The sequence below is a fragment of the Lactuca virosa genome, chromosome 1 (assembly GCF_052849685.1).
Source record: "Lactuca virosa cultivar CGN04683 chromosome 1, Lactuca_virosa_CGN04683_v6, whole genome shotgun sequence".
NCBI lineage: Eukaryota > Viridiplantae > Streptophyta > Magnoliopsida > Asterales > Asteraceae > Lactuca > Lactuca virosa.
The window spans coordinates 218,829,301-218,845,490 of record NC_136426.1 but is presented as its reverse complement, the minus strand read 5'-3'; the positions used below and the strand labels follow the sequence as shown (position 1 = coordinate 218,845,490).

The following is a 16,190-nucleotide window of genomic DNA, read 5'->3' as shown; positions in this document are numbered from 1 at the left end:
ATATTATTTATTTTTAATTTGATGAAATGTTTGATTTAAAAAAATATATACAAATCAGAGACATTGCATAAAAAAGTAAATAAATAAATAAATTACAAAAAAAAAAAAAAAAGACAACATTAAAACCAAACGTGACGCCCTTTAATCTAAAGGAGTGATAAATCGAGTCAAAATCGACCCAAACAACAGATACACTTTGTTTTGATATCATACAAATCCTTCAGGAGTCGGGCCACCAACGTGTCCTGCCGGGTATATCCCATCACGTGTGTCCCACGCTGACCAGGTCAATCATATATGAACACGAAACTTTCATAATCCTCCCACACTCATACACATCTACTGATTTCTCTTTTCCATTATCTTCTAGGGTTTCAGATCCTGCTTTTTCACTTGTAAGATCGCTCTTCTTCTCTTGTATTTACACATGTAATGGTGTGTGATTTGATGCGATAACTGTTTTATGATTTGACTATTCGTACAATCTCTCTTCTTCTCCTGCATTATTAGTTTGTGCATTGGAGATGTCGAAAGCTGGAGCATTGGATCTTGCATCTGGACTTGGTGGCAAAATTGAAAAAGATGATGTTCTTTCAGCTGTAGACAAGTATGTATTATGATTCGATTAAAGCTTTCTCAATGTTTTGGAATTCTCAAGTCTATTATCGTATGCATTTGATTCGCCCTCGAAGTGATTTGTTCTTATTATTGTTTTTTTTTGCTACAGTCGATCGATTTCTAGTACCTAATTTTGTGGCTACTGGATGATTTTTTTTCTGTTCTTTTAACTGATACCTCGATTTAAGGTGGAAGATGTCGCTTTCAATTCTGAAGACATGCAAAAGTTTATAACGAATATCACTACAAACAGAACAAAGTTGGTCAAATGCTACAAAATTAATCTATTAACACTGAAAAGTATTCTGTTTAAACTTGATTGATATTATATAAAAGCACCTGAAAAAAGAGCTACAATGGTTATTTCATTTTGATCAAATGTTACTATACAGTCATTTTTTTTAATTACCTTTCAGATGTGCTTATTTCTTTTTATTTCACTATGAAAAGAGTGTTCACCTTCTAAATTTTAAAACCAAACAATTCAAAAAGACTTGTTAAAATATGTTCATGTTGCTATCAAATACATATGTGGTATAATAATCTATATAATCTTGTTATTTATTTATTTATTTTTTTGTCTCTTGTTGCAGGTATGAGAAGTATCATGCCAGTTTTGGAGGCCTTGATGAAGAGAGAAAAGCTAACTACACTGACATGGTAAAAGATATTTGGTGTTTAATCTCTTTATATTTCTCCTTATGCATGTATAATTCTATATCTCCTAGCTCCTAAAGGGAATACAAATTTACAAAAAACACACAAAAACAAGACTTTTGTTCAAAATTAACTACAATAACTTGCTACTTATTTTAGTGGGAGCATGATTCAACGCATTTTAAGAACATATTATTATGTTTCAGGTTAACAAATATTACGATCTTGCCACAAGCTTCTACGAGTATGGTTGGGGAGAATCATTCCATTTTGCCCCAAGGTTTGTAATTAATCTGTTACATTATATATTTTTTTATTGATCATGAGATATAATAATAAAAAAATTATATTCATTTTGGTTTGCAGATGGAAAGGGGAATCTCTTCGTGAGAGCATCAAGCGACATGAACACTTTCTTGCTTTACAGCTTGGCTTGAAGCCTGGACAAAAGGTGATCTTTCTTCACAAATTTGGTCCAAACTTCTTTTTTACATTTTTTTTATACAAATTTACTTTTTCTTCACGAGTTTGTTTTGTCTTCAAAAGGTTTTGGATGTAGGATGTGGAATTGGTGGACCATTGAGGGAAATTGCTCGATTTAGGTAACCAACTTTTACATTTAACATCAGATGCATCTTTTTTATTAATATTAATATTATTTCTTTTTTCTTTTTTCTCAACATTCATATATTTGGATTCAGTATAGATTAAATTTTACTTGTGTCTGTAGTTCAACATCTGTGACAGGTTTAAACAACAATGAATATCAGATAACAAGAGGGAAGGTACGTTTCTATTTCAAATATATATATATATATATATATATATATTTGCTTAAATTGCTTCACTTATTGGATTTTTATTATCAGACTTATATTTCTACTTTTTTTTTTCTCCAGACATTGAACCGTGTTGCAGGTGTGGAGCAAACCTGCAGCTTTGAAAAGGTCAGTTTTCCAGGGCTATATTTAATGATGAGAATGGGGAGGGCATTTTCGTCTTTTTCCCACGTCGTTCAAACTTTTTGAAGATTAGATGCAAAATGACTTGATATTTATTTGCATCTGACTACAAATACAAATGCAGGCTGATTTCATGAAGATGCCATTTCCAGAAAACAGTTTTGATGCAGTCTATGCAATTGAAGCTACTTGTCATGCTCCAGATGCGGTATTTATATAATTGCTTCTATTTAAAAAACAAAAATAATTATAAAGTTTTACTCTTTTAAAACCTTTAATTTATGACAAAAAGGTTGGATGCTATAAAGAGATATACAGAGTCTTGAAGCCTGGTCAATCTTTTGCTGCATATGAGTGGTGCATGACTGATGCTTTTGACCCAAATAACCGGGACCACCTGAAAATTAAGGTATAAAATGATACAAATCTTTTTAAAAAATTTCATGATTATAAATATATTACATTTTTATTTTCCAAAAAAGCTTGGAAGTTTTGTTTTTGTTCGTTTGTTGTAATCTTTTTGGCATTTCTCATGTTTAACTTACTTGATGTTGTAAACAAAATTTATCAACTAAAATTAAATATAATAATAATAAAATAAATCCATTCTATTCCTACAGGCAGAAATTGAGCTTGGTGATGGTCTCCCAGACATTAGATCAACGAGGCAGTGTCTTGCTGCTTTGAAAGAAGCAGGTTTTGAAGTGAGTCACAACCAACCACTTTTATGTCTGATACTGCTTTTGACATGTATTGGACTGGGACTGACTGATGATGTCGATGATATAATAATTGCAATTTCTTGTCCTAGTCAAAAAGGTGGGACAAGGTCTTGCTCTCGATCTCTTGTCGGTGAAAAGACGTAAATGCCCTCCTCATCCTCATCATAGAAAATAGCTCTAGAAAGTTTGTCCAGTCCCCGTCCAGTCTTGTGTAACAAACGCAGCCGTAGGCTGTGTTTGGACATGAGACCAGACTGGACGGGTCTAGACAAACTTTCTGGAGCTATATTTTCTATGATGAGGATGAGGAGGGCATTTGTCTTTTCACCAACAAGAGATCGAGAGCAAGACCTTGTCCCACCTTTTTGAGTGGGGCAAGAAATTGCAACTTTTGTTCCATTGTCATAGGGGTGAGCATTTGGACCTGGATCTGGTAAGCCTCAACAGGTCCGGTTCAAGGTCCACCAATTTCTATAAAACCGGTCAGTCAGATCCTAATGTTCACCCCTATCAGTGGTCTCAGTAAAGGTCCAATATATACTATAACAAATTATGTTATGTTTTGTCGTGTTTAACAAGTTGTTACACAACTTGTAATATGTTTTTTATATTTAAAAAACAAACTAATGTTTTTACACCTCTACAAAGGTTATATGGGAGAAAGATCTAGCTAAAGATTCACCCCTTCCATGGTACTTGCCTCTCGACACAAGTCATTTCTCTCTTAACAGTTTCCGTCTAACAGCTATTGGACGCTTTTTTACAAAAAACATGGTAAGATCCATGGAAATGAATTATTGTCGATTTTTTTTTTCATTATATTCGCACACCAAAATTACTCTTATTAGTGCATTATTTTATTTTAATTTTTAGGTCATGGCCCTTGAATACGTGGGACTCGCCCCAAAGGGGAGTCAAAGGGTTCAATCTTTTTTAGAGAAAGCCGCAGAAGGGCTTGTTGCTGGTGGAAAGTAAGAACTTTTTTCCTATATATTTATATTCCCTCGGTCTCGTAAAAACCAAAAGTTATTATTATTTTTTAAATCTTATTTATCTTTCTTTCTTTTGGCAGGAAGGAGATTTTTACACCATTGTACTTCTTCTTGGCTAGAAAGCCCCAAATAGAAAGCTAATTTTATAAACATATTCACCCCTGTTGTTTATCGTAACTAAATAAATTTGTTAGTCAAAAATTTAAGTTAGTTTTGAAACAAATATTTATTGTCTTAAGTTGTTATTGACTTATTGTCCTACGCATTGTGAATGGCTTTGTTTTTCTGATAATTCACATTTGTAACGTGCACTAGTAGGCATACATTTAATTAGAGGTACACATTAAATCATTGAAAAATCATCGTAGTGGATGAGTAAATGTATAGCAACCTCATAAATTTAGATTGTCCTTGCTAGTTGCTATCAAAATAAATTGGATCTATAAATTTATCATTATTATATAGATATTTTGTTATTTTCATTTGGCATTTATATATTCTCACAAAAAAGTATTTTATATGGCCTGGTACCTCTAAAATATCACTTGTTCTTCGTAGGACTTTTTTTGTGAAGACATGACATGCATATCACACAACACATAAGTTAAAGCTTGCTAAGTTTTTAATGCATGTAGATAAATAAATATTTATTATTCAACACAAATGTGTCTTGATAAGTTGAGAATGGTTATAAAAAACGTGTATCATTTCAATTAGGACGAATCCTTTTGTAATAGGTAACCATGTATTGTTAGGATGCTCAAGTGTTTTACTTTCTCTCGGGGCTTAATATTAGCTTGCATAAAAAATTAGTTAATGGGAGTTGGGTTTGATTTTAATAAAGTTGAAGAGATCGTCGAGCTACTTAATTGGTTGCTCTCATATCCATTTGCCTTTTGTGTACCGTGAGTTGCCTGGGGTGAGCATTTGGACCGGACCGAACCGAACCGAACCGGACTGGGCCAACTCTTTGAGCGGACCGGTTTCGGAGAATATTGTGGACCATGGATCGGACCAGGTGAGACTTACCGGTCCAAGTCCATGTCCGGGTTTTCCGGTTCTTGGATCCGTTTCGACCGGTACAACTTTACATGCATATGGTACAACTTGTTAAAACGCGTTTTTGGGTTTGATACAACTTGTTAAAATGAATATTTTTTGGGTTTGATACGGTACAACTCGTAAAAATGAATATATTTTCGTTTTTTGTGCCATTTGGACCGGTCAAACTTTGATTGTTTATACTTTATATAATTTGTTTGAAAGATTGCAACTCATTGAATATAAAACTAAAAACAAAAAAATTATAGTCTAAACTCATCTACAAACTCTAAATTACACGTTGGAAAAAACCATATGTCAATTCGACTTAAAACAAATAAGATATGTTTGTTTAAAGAATTTCACAAAATACAAAAGTTTAAATTTTTTGCTGAAAAGCTGAAATATTTCAACTTTGATATCTCATCTTTGAAGGATTGCAACTCAACGAATATAACACCAAAAACAACAAAATTACAGTCTAAAAGATACAAACTCTAAATTACACATTAGAAAAAACCGCATGTCAATCCGACTTAAAATGAATAAGATATACTTGTTTAAAGAATTTCACAAACTACAAAAGTTTAAATTTCTTGCTGAAAAGTTGAAATATTTCAGCTTTGATATCTCATCTTTGAAGGATTGTAACTTATCGAATATAACACCCACAACAACAAAATTATAGTCTAAAATCATCTACAAACTCTAAATTACACGTTGGAAGAAACCGCATGTCAATCCAACTTAAAACGAATGAGATATGTTTGTTTAAAGAATTTCACAGAATACATTTTTTTTAAATAAGTCGATCCAAAACCGGTTTTTACCAGGAACTGGCTGGACTGGACAAGTAAAAAAACCAGACTGGTTTTGCTCAAATCCTAGAACCGAGAACTAGCCCAGGGATCCAAAAAACGGTCCAGTCTGGTCCGGTTCACCGGTCTGATTCGGTCCACATGTCCAAATGCTCTTAACACTGGTTCTAAATTGAGTGATAAATGGATTGATTGGAGCATCCTACCTTTTATTTTCTGTTAATTCTCCATTGTAATTGCCTATGTACTATTGTCCATGTTTCTTAGCCAGTTGTTAAGCGTGTGGCTTATATAATATTTGTGACAACCCGAAACTTCTGCCTGGTACATCTAGTCAGTTAATCTATGTTAAACTCGTTTCTGTTAACTCCTAGCACCGATTAAGGGTTCATTTAAGCGTTCTAAGCTTGAGTACAACCAAGGTCGAGATTAGGAATGAGTCAGCAAGTCGTATAGTAACGAAATCAGGCCATACACCCCTTCTGGAGGAGTGTGCGGCCGCACACATGGGTGTACGGCCGTACACACCCCTCCTGGCCACACACCCACCCCTATATAAAGGGTAGACCCCTTTCCTTTCATTCCTTTAACACCTTGGCAGCACACAACACCATTTCTCTCAAGCTTCTTCAACCACAAACCCTCCAAAGCTTCAAAAACGTGAGTATTTCATCCTCTAGCTTGCAAACCATGAAAGATCACTCTATCTAAGCCTTAAGTGTGCAATATTTGTCATGTTCTTCGTGTTTGGAAGTGAGTGCGGCCGCACACCCCCATAAGGTGGCCGCACACTCCTAAAATACCCTCCAAAGTGAGAGTTTGACTTCCATATTCGAGTTGGACATGACCCTAGCTTTGCTACACCTTAGAATTGGCATTTTGGACATCATCATGTAGGGTGTACGACCGCACACACCTGTGTACGGACGCACATACCCTTGTACGGTAGCACACTCCTTGTGTGCGGCAGCACACTCCTTGTGTGCGGCAGCACACTCCCGTGTGCGACCACACACTCATTCTAGGGCTGCAAACCCACTTCTAGGACTCTTAGCTTGCACTACAATTGAGTATAGACCTAGAACACTTCATAGATGCAAGTATGGACCTTGAAAACACCTCAAAGACACCCTCCACCATGAGTGTACGGCCGCACACCCCTTGGGCCGCACACCCATGGCCGCACACACCTTTAAGGTAGTCATACACCTCCCTCATTCAGTCCTTTAAGGTCCTAACACTTAGTGCAAGTAGTCCCAAGTTCTTAGAGTGGTTCTCCATCACATCTAGTAGGGAAATACCTTCGTTTGACTCCTTTAGGTGTCATTACATGTTAATTAGGATCAAATCGTGTTCAAGGCTTCACTTGAACATCCAGCATTCCGTATCGACCCTTCAGTCAAACCACTTGTTCAAGGTGAGTTCATACCCCTACGCTTTTCCGAGTTTTTTTTCATGTTTTCAGGGGGGGGGGGGGGGAATACAAGAAAAAGCACAAAACTAATTTACTTTGATATGAACAAAACTATGTATTAAGACAATGTAAACCTTTTTCATGTATGTATTCAATGTCTGGTTGTGTTTACTATGCTTGCTATGATACAATTGTTGTGATACTACGCATGACGTCAACCACCCCAGAACGTTTCCGCCGTTTCGGTTTTGGGGTGTGACAGATTGGTATCAGAGCTATTGTTTATAGTGAACTAAGTATACCGAACCATACATGGTATACAACTATAAACACTAAGGGGCCTAAGTGCTCTAAACTAAAAGTATACTTTCAAAAATATAAGTATCTTTATAACAAAGTATATGAGTATACTTGAGTACCAGACTCCGTGTCATAAGTAGAACAAAACAAAAGTATTTGGATGTTGGACATCGCAGTTAAACCTGGGCAGTTATGTAATCATGTCTAGGGTCAATATAGCCTGATCAACTATATTCATTCGAGACATGACCAACATGTGCTTGGGAGTGACTGTGGCGTTGCGGCAAGCCTAAAACTTACCTAGATACCAGAAGAGTTCTAGAATCAAACATAAGGGTTAAAATACTATAGGAGTATTTTAGGATGCTATAGCGACCGAACCGGAAACTTACCCAAGAACCCATTCTTCAAGAATCAATCATGTAGCTATAATACATTGGAGGTATTATTAGATTCGATACCTATTAACTATCCCTTTACCATCACCTCGCATAGATAGCATGGCCGGATTCCATCTCCCTGGCGACCCGTATTTTCCCAACCAAGGAGATGATGGATGGCTCGAGCCAACGCTAGAAGAGAACCATGAGATCCCTTTGGACGATGACTTCGCCGAACCATTTCCTGAAGAGACTGACTCGGAACCTGAAGTCGAGAACCTACCTCAAGTAGCCCCGATACCAAACCCTAACCCCCAGCTTGTGTTCGAAGGCCCAACGCCTATGTGGGTCGGAAACCTGGATAGGTGGAGTCACGAACAAGGCCAACCCCGCCCGTATAATGGGAATCGCCGCTTCTACAATGTGAACGAGGGAGGCTCCGCAGACAGAGCCCTTCCAATCATAGTCCGCCGAGTGGCCCGTAGTGTTGAACTAAACGTGGCGACCATTCACCGAACTGTGGAGCTTGAGGCAGACTCGGATGACAACGCAAACCGCATTCGCAATCTCGAAGTTGCTCATGGGAGAACTATGAGAGACAATGAAGCTCTGCAGCGAGAGCTAGCTGCAACTCGAGCTGAGGTCATAGAGCTCCGAGCACGCCAGTCAATATACGAGAGCCACCTGCTTGGCATGGAGCGCCAGCTGGCTAACTTAAGGATCCATCCGAGGAGTGCCCGTCGCTAGTAGGAAATATTCTACTCATCCTTTCTTCGGGTTAAAGAATTGTTATTGAAGGACCTTGGAAATGGTTTGGTCTAGGCTTTCATTGTTTTGTGTTCAGAATGAGTCTGTTATAGTGTTTATGGGTTGTTTGTTGATTGTTGAACTTTTTGTGTGTTTACGACCGTAAACTGTGTTTACGGCCGTAAACACGTTTACGACCGTAAACTCTGTTTACGGTCGCAAACCCAGTTTATGGTCGTGTCTTGTATATATAGAGGAGGTGTTAGTCTTTTAGTGGTTGTTGATGCCATAGAGTCCTATCGAGTTGTACCAGACGATTTTCTCAATATAATCGTGTGCAAGCTTGATTTCTTTTCATCTTATTCTTATTCTGTGATTGATTGTTGCTTAACTACTGGTAAAGATCCATATTTGGACCTTACAATTGGTATCAGAGCTAAAACCGGTGTTAAAGCTTCTTTCAATCGATTTTTGGGCTATTTCAACCGATATCTTTGAAGTTCGAACCTGCTGTTAGTGTTTACGTAGTGAAGGGAATCGTTTCTACTGAAAAATCGTGTTCATAAGGGTTTTCTGGGAGTTTGCTGTCAACCGTAAACTCCATTTACGGTTGTTGAATAAAAAACATCAAGAATCGTAAACACTGAATCTTCATAAACCGTAAACCAAGTTTCGAGAACCGTAAACACATAAACCGGAAACTCACAAACCGTAAACTGTTCAACCGTAAACACAGTTTACGGTCGTAAGCTCAGAACCGTAAACTCCGTTTACGGTCGAAATCATCTGGACCGTAAACTCGGTTTACGGTCGTAAACCCTTTCAACTGTAAGAACTTAATTTGCTTAATTTGCTTAATCTAAAATGGATTCTCAAGGTCAAAATCATTTCCATGAACTTGACGCTGTTATGGGCACCACCACACGAATTCCAAGATTGATGTCTGCGGATGGTTTCCCCGAATGGAAGTATAGAATTGAAAAGTACATCAAAATGAAGGACTTTAAGGTATGGAGAAGCATTCTTAGAGGCCCTATTAGAATCACTACGACAGTTGCAGGCCAAGTGATTGACAAGGAGGTTGAAAACTACATTGATGAGGAGTTGAGAAAATAGAAGAGCAAGAAAGAGCTTTAGCCACTTTAACCATGGCATTATCTCCTGATATTGCTCAAGGTTTTCGTGAGTACACTTCAGCTAAAGATCTATGGGAAGCCCTACTTGAAGTTTATGAGGACAATGAGGATATGAAGGAGAGTCGCCAGGACATGTTGAGGCAAAAGTTCAACATGTTCAACTACATTCCAGGAGAGACTCTTGAGGCTCAATTGCAGAGGTTCACAACTCTCACAACGGATATGAACATATCTGGGATTTACTTGACCAAGTCAGAAATCAACAAAAAGCTTCTCAATGCTCTTCCCAGATCATGGGATATGAATGTTGCTGTGATCAAGAAGACTAAGGATCTAAACCGCCTCACTCTTGCTGAAACCATGGCAATCATCAAATCTTGTGATATTGATGACAAACAGAGAGAGATCAATCACGTGAGCTCATACTCTACTACAAATCTTGGGATCTCATCCAACAATGCTCTTTCCTCAATCATGTCCTCTTCAGGTCAAGGGTTTACTGCTAAACCACCTCAAATTCAGACCTTCGCTGCTGCATCACCTATTCCTCATCCTCAGAATCAACCATTTATCTCCCCACAAGTTGTTCCTTCCCCAAATGTACCTACTGTAGCCTCTTCCTCAAACCCTAAGGATACTGATGAAAATCTGGCTCTAGCTACTGGGCTTGTTAACTGCTATAATGCTTTTGTAGCTGGAGAGCTTCCACCTCAGTTGTCATTTGCTGACCTGGACCAGATTCATCCTGAAGACGTAGAAGAGATGGAAATCACGTGGCAGATTGCTATGGCTGTTTTCAGGGCCAAGCAGTTTGCTAAGAAGACTGGGAAGAGCAATTGGGGCATGAATGCTGACAAGAAGGTGGGATTCAACAAGAGCACGCTGAGATGTTTTAACTGCCACGAGCCGGGTCACTTTGCTAGTGAATGTCCTAAACCAGATCGCAGGGTCAACAACAACAGAATGATGGCAGCAGTGGGAAACAACCGTGCAGGTGCTGCAGCTAATGGTGAGACCGCTATGGTCGCTCAGTCTTTTGACTGGGAGGACCAGATTCAGGCTTTGAACATTTCAGGGCCAGAAAATGCTCACCTTGCTCAGATCGATGATGCCTCATTAAAGACTGATGAAGCTGATCCCGAGGTAGAAATGATGGAGCTGCAGTTTGCTTTCATGGCGTCTACTTCTTCTGAGCCCAAGAGAAGCGAGGTAACCCTACCATCCTGTTCTTATGCATGTAAAGAATATGTTAAAGTTCTTCGTGATGAAGTCCAATTATTGCGTAGAGAAGTAGAGGACCTTAGATATGAGGGCTACCAACTTAGGAAAGGACAAAAGCCTCTTAAAGTCCAATTAGAAGCTAAGATAAACGATTTTAGAAGAATCCAGGCAGAGTACAGTGAGAAATGTGAACTGTACAATTATGTTAAAAGACAAAATGATGCGCTAACTGCCGAGCTTGATACATTAAAGGAAAGGTTTAATTCTGCAAACTTTGCTTTTCAAAAATTTGATGGATCAAGCGAGGTAGTTGCCACCATGATTGATCACTGCATGGATTTTAAACGAAATCAGTCTAAGGGTTTAGGATATGATAGCGTGCCTCCTCCATATAATCATACCTATCAGTATCAACCCTTGTCCAAAGATGAGATTGCCAATGAATCTTTTATGGTTTATGGCAATCCATCTGGCTTCGTTTCAGGAGGATTTATAAATGTTGAAAGTACTGACGTTTCTTCTTCCTCTGCAGATCATCCTTTAGATCAGGCAAAGCATGGAGTTGGTGTTTCTGTTTCTGTTCCTATTTCTGATGTTTCTATTCCTATTTGTGATTCTGATGTTAAGACTGATAGTATTTTGTGTGATGTTCCTATTTCTAATTCTGTTGAGTTTAATTTCTTTGATATGTTTGATGAACTTTTTGGTAATTCTGATGCTGGCAATTCTCATGAAAAACCATCAATTCCACATGTCATACCTTCTGAGGCACCCTCACTTATATCACAATCTGTCTCTCATGTATGCTCCTCTGAGAAAAGTAAGAGTGTCCATCAAGAAAATAAATCTGATAAATGTAGCACAAGTTCAAATAATAAACAGACTTGTTTTAATTGTGGCGTTGGTGGTCATATAGCTAGGAATTGCCATAACATGATCTTTGTGAACTATCTGTCACCAAGAGGAGAGAACGAATCTCGAGGAAGGTCTTTAATTAGAAAATCCTCAAGAAATTGTTCTCGAATTGATGATTGGAAAGATGACCGAAGTAGAAAAAGAGCTGTTTTTCAAAAGAATAAAAAGGTTTTTATCAACAAAACTCAAAAGAGCTTGCCAAAACCGAACAAGGCTCCGCCAAGATCGGTTTCGTCAAAAAGCAATTCTAGATCTTCAACCACTTCTGGTAGAACATCCAGAAGCTTTGTGCAAACTCCTAAGAAATCTATTTCAAAACCACAAGAGAATGTTGTAAAACCTAAACTTCAATGGAAGCCTAAATCACTTTCTAATCCATCTTTGCCACCCTCTGAAGTAATTAGGAATGAGGATCCTAGTTTGAAATCTTTAAATGTTAATTCAGAGAAAGTAAAAAGGAAACCCAGGACTGTAATGACCTGGGTTCCTAAATCTAAATGATTCCGCTCATTTTGCAGGGACAGTTGCGGAGGAATGTCGTTCTTCCCTGGTACGTCGACAGTGGCTGCTCCCGGCATATGACTGGAGACATATCCCAATTGAGCGAAATTCAATCCTTTAATGGGGGGTATGTTTCCTTTGCGGGCGGAGATGGAGGAAAGATCACGCAAAGAGGAACTGTTACAAATGGAGTGTTAAGCTTTGAGAATGTCAACTTCGCTCCCGAGTTAAAGCACAGCTTGTTGAGCGTTTCCCAAATTTGCGACAAAGGCTACTCCACCCACTTTACCGACAAGGAATGTATGATCTTAAAGCCAGGCATTGTCATCCCGGAAGAATGGATCCTCATCAAATCTAAGCGGGATGGGAATGCTTACATTATTGACATGAACACCAATCTCCCTGAACAAGTCACTTGCCTCTTCTCAAAAGTCGCCGAACAAAACGCAATGCTGTGGCACCGAAGGCTCGGTCATGCTAACGCGAAAAACTTGAATCGTATTGCCAAGAATGAGATGGTCCGAGGCCTACCCGTTAGAGACTTTATTACATTTGAAAAGTGCGTTTCCTGTGCTCAAGGCAAACACCATCGGAAACCACACCTGCCCAAGCATGTCAACTCAATAAGTCAAGTGCTCCAATTGTTACACATGGACCTATTTGGTCCGGTCAACGTCTTGAGCATCAACAGAAGCTCATACTGCCTCATTGTGATCGACGATTTCTCTCGGTTTACGTGGGTTTTCTTCTTATCCAACAAAGCGGAGGTTGCTGACCTGATAAAGAAGTTCGTGGTGATGATTGAGAAACAGACCAACAATCAAGTGAAAGCGCTTCGTACTGACAATGGAACTGAGTTCAAGAATTCGGTTCTTGACCATTTTTGCGCAGAAAAGGGGATAGTGCGTCAATATAGCTCTGCTCACACGCCTCAACAGAACGGTGTTGCTGAAAGGAGAAATAGAACATTGAAAGACGCCGCAAGGACGATGCTTTGTGATTCCAAACTACCTGTTTTCTTCTGGGCCGAGGCGATTAATACTGCTTGCTACGTGCAGAATCGTGTTCTAATCAACAAAGCACAGATGAAGACACCGTATGAAATTCTCTATGGACACAAGCCCTCTGTCAGCCATTTCCGTGTATTTGGCTGCCCCTGCACCCTTCTTCATTTGGAATCCAACCCTAAATTCCACGCCAAAGCCGATGATTGTTACTTTGTAGGGTATGCTGCGCGCACCGCGTATAGGGTTTACAACAAGAAGACTAAGCAGATAGTCGAATCCTATGACGTACGCTGGCTGGAGGAGAATGAAACAGACGCTCGAGTGGGTCCTGACTGGTTATTTGATTACACATCGCTTTTCAAATCTTTAAACGTGTCTTCAAATAGTTCAAGTGGATCCTCTTCTGGTTCGAAGATCGTGTATGAAGACGAAGACGAAGAAGTTGTCTACAGACCTCCAACGGTTGAGGGGGAGTCCTCTGCTCCATCTGGGGAGGAGTCCTCTGCTCCACCTGAGGGGGAGCCATCTGATCAACCTAATAGTCCAGAGTCTAAAGTTCAAGATGGAACTCCTAATACTGATACTACACCTCTTACACCCATTGAAAGAGAGTTCATGTCCAGAGACGCTTCTGCTGTCAATCCAACGTTTATGGAACTCCTCTTTCCCGAAGAAATCGCAAATGAGTTTGTAGCAGATTCATCTAATGTGAATCAATCAGTAAATGATGGAAGTTTCAATATTCACACTCTTCCTGTTTCTATTAATGATATCAGCCAAGACATTCCCTCACATATTCAACGCAATCATCCGATCGATAACGTCATTGGCCAGCTGGGAGATGGAGTTAAAACCAGAAGTCAGAGTGGAGACGTTAATGCATGTCTCTACTCTTGCTTTATATCTCAAATAGAGCCGAAGAATGTTGACATGGCTTTGAATGATCCCAGCTGGGTGGATGCAATGCATGAAGAGCTGAATCAGTTTGAAAAGCTCGGGGTTTGGAAGTTGGTTGACTTACCGAAGGGCAAAAGGGCTCTTGACACGCGTTGGGTCTATCGTAATAAGCAAGATGATTCGGGTGTGATCGTGCGAAATAAAGCAAGGCTGGTGGTTCGCGGGTTTCGACAAATTGAGGGTCTTGACTATACTGAGGTATTTGCTCCCGTGGCTCGGTTGGAGGCTATTCGCATCTTTCTCGCATATGCTTCCTACATGAATTTCACGGTCTACCAAATGGATGTCAAGACTGCCTTCTTGTATGGCAAGGTGAAGGAAGAAATTTATGTTGATCAACCCCCTGGGTTTGTTGACTCAAAGTTCCCTAATCGTGTCTACAAGTTGGACAAAGCATTGTATGGGTTACATCAAGCTCCTCGAGCATGGTATGCGACTCTAACAAAGCATTTGCTCGAGCATGGATACTCTCGCGGCACCATTGATCAAACTTTGTTTATCAAGCATGTGGGTAATGATCAGATACTAGTTCAAATCTATGTTGACGACATTATCTTCGGGTCAACCTGTCCACAGCTTTGCAAGGAATTTGAAGGTGTGATGAAGAAAAGGTTTGAGATGAGTTCTCTTGGGGAGATGATCATGTTTCTGGGGCTTCAGGTCAAACAATCTTCTACCGGAATCCTAATTCACCAAGCGAAGTATGTGGATGATATGCTGGAGAAGTTCGGGTTCCAAGACGCGAAACCTGCTTTTACACCCATGGTGGAGAGACCTTTACTGACTCCTGATCTTGAAGGCGAATCCGTAGATCAGACGTATTATCGATCAATGATCGGATCGCTTATGTATCTGACTGCCAGCCGCCCAGATGTAATGTTTGCGGTCTGTCAATGCGCACGCTACCAGGCCAATCCTAAACTCTCTCATCTAATTGCTGTTAAACGGATTTTTCGGTATCTCAAAGGTTGCCCAAAACTGGGCCTTTGGTATCCGAAAAATCCCGAATTTGACCTTTATGCTTTTGCAGACAGCAACTATGGGGGGTGTGAGCTTGATAGAAAATCGACTTCAGGAGGATGCCAGTTTCTTGGAGATAGACTGGTCTCATGGAAGTGCAAGAAGCAGCATACGGTCTCAACCTCAACAGCAGAAGCGGAATATGTAGCTGCGTCTGCCTGTTGTTCTCAAGTCATATGGATCCAACATCAGCTGTTGGACTACGGTTTGAATTATCTAGAAACCCCAATTTTTTGTGATAATGAGGCTGCTATTCAAATCGCTAAAAATCCTGTCCAACATTCCAAAACCAAGCACATTGACATCAAAATTCATTTTATTAGAGATTGCTATGAGCGTTCGCTCATTAGGCTAGAACATGTTCACACTGATAATAATGTGGCAGACTTGTTCACAAAGCCTTTTCACAAAGCTCGATTCGATGTGCTTGTGGGATTTTTAAAAATGATTCGTTTTGAGGATTTTTTTTAGGTTTTTCTTAGTTTAAATTTGAGCATTTCAGTCATTTCATTCTCTTCCATGCACAAATTTAGGGTGAGAAATAAACAAAAATCCAAAAACATTAAAAATTTCAGAAAAATCAAAAATATTGTCTCTAACAGTTTTGCTTGTTGATAAAAGACTGGGAAGTGATATTATCAAGTGATAACAGGCAATCTGAGTCTGCGTAACGTACCCAAAATTGAAGGGTCTTTACTCTGGGCTGATGCGTCGGTAGGCACGAAAGATTATAAATGGACTTGACTAGGCAGAGTTGAACTTAAGAAATTCTTAGAGTTAAC

General features: G+C 39.2%; 1 protein-coding gene across 1 annotated transcript; it reads left to right on the top strand.

The window, feature by feature from the left end:
• The first annotated feature begins 208 nt into the window (after window positions 1-208).
• LOC145108700 (cycloartenol-C-24-methyltransferase-like) lies at window positions 209-4,243 on the top strand. The gene is made up of 14 exons (XM_079045776.1): window positions 209-395; window positions 511-607; window positions 1,212-1,278; window positions 1,482-1,555; window positions 1,642-1,726; window positions 1,822-1,877; window positions 2,006-2,060; window positions 2,175-2,222; window positions 2,362-2,445; window positions 2,530-2,646; window positions 2,858-2,941; window positions 3,608-3,733; window positions 3,833-3,930; window positions 4,032-4,243. Exons 2-14 carry the CDS (start codon window positions 525-527, stop codon window positions 4,090-4,092), a joined length of 1,038 nt encoding a protein of 345 aa, XP_078901902.1. The 5' UTR covers window positions 209-395; window positions 511-524; the 3' UTR covers window positions 4,093-4,243.
• Window positions 4,244-16,190: the final 11,947 nt, after the last annotated feature.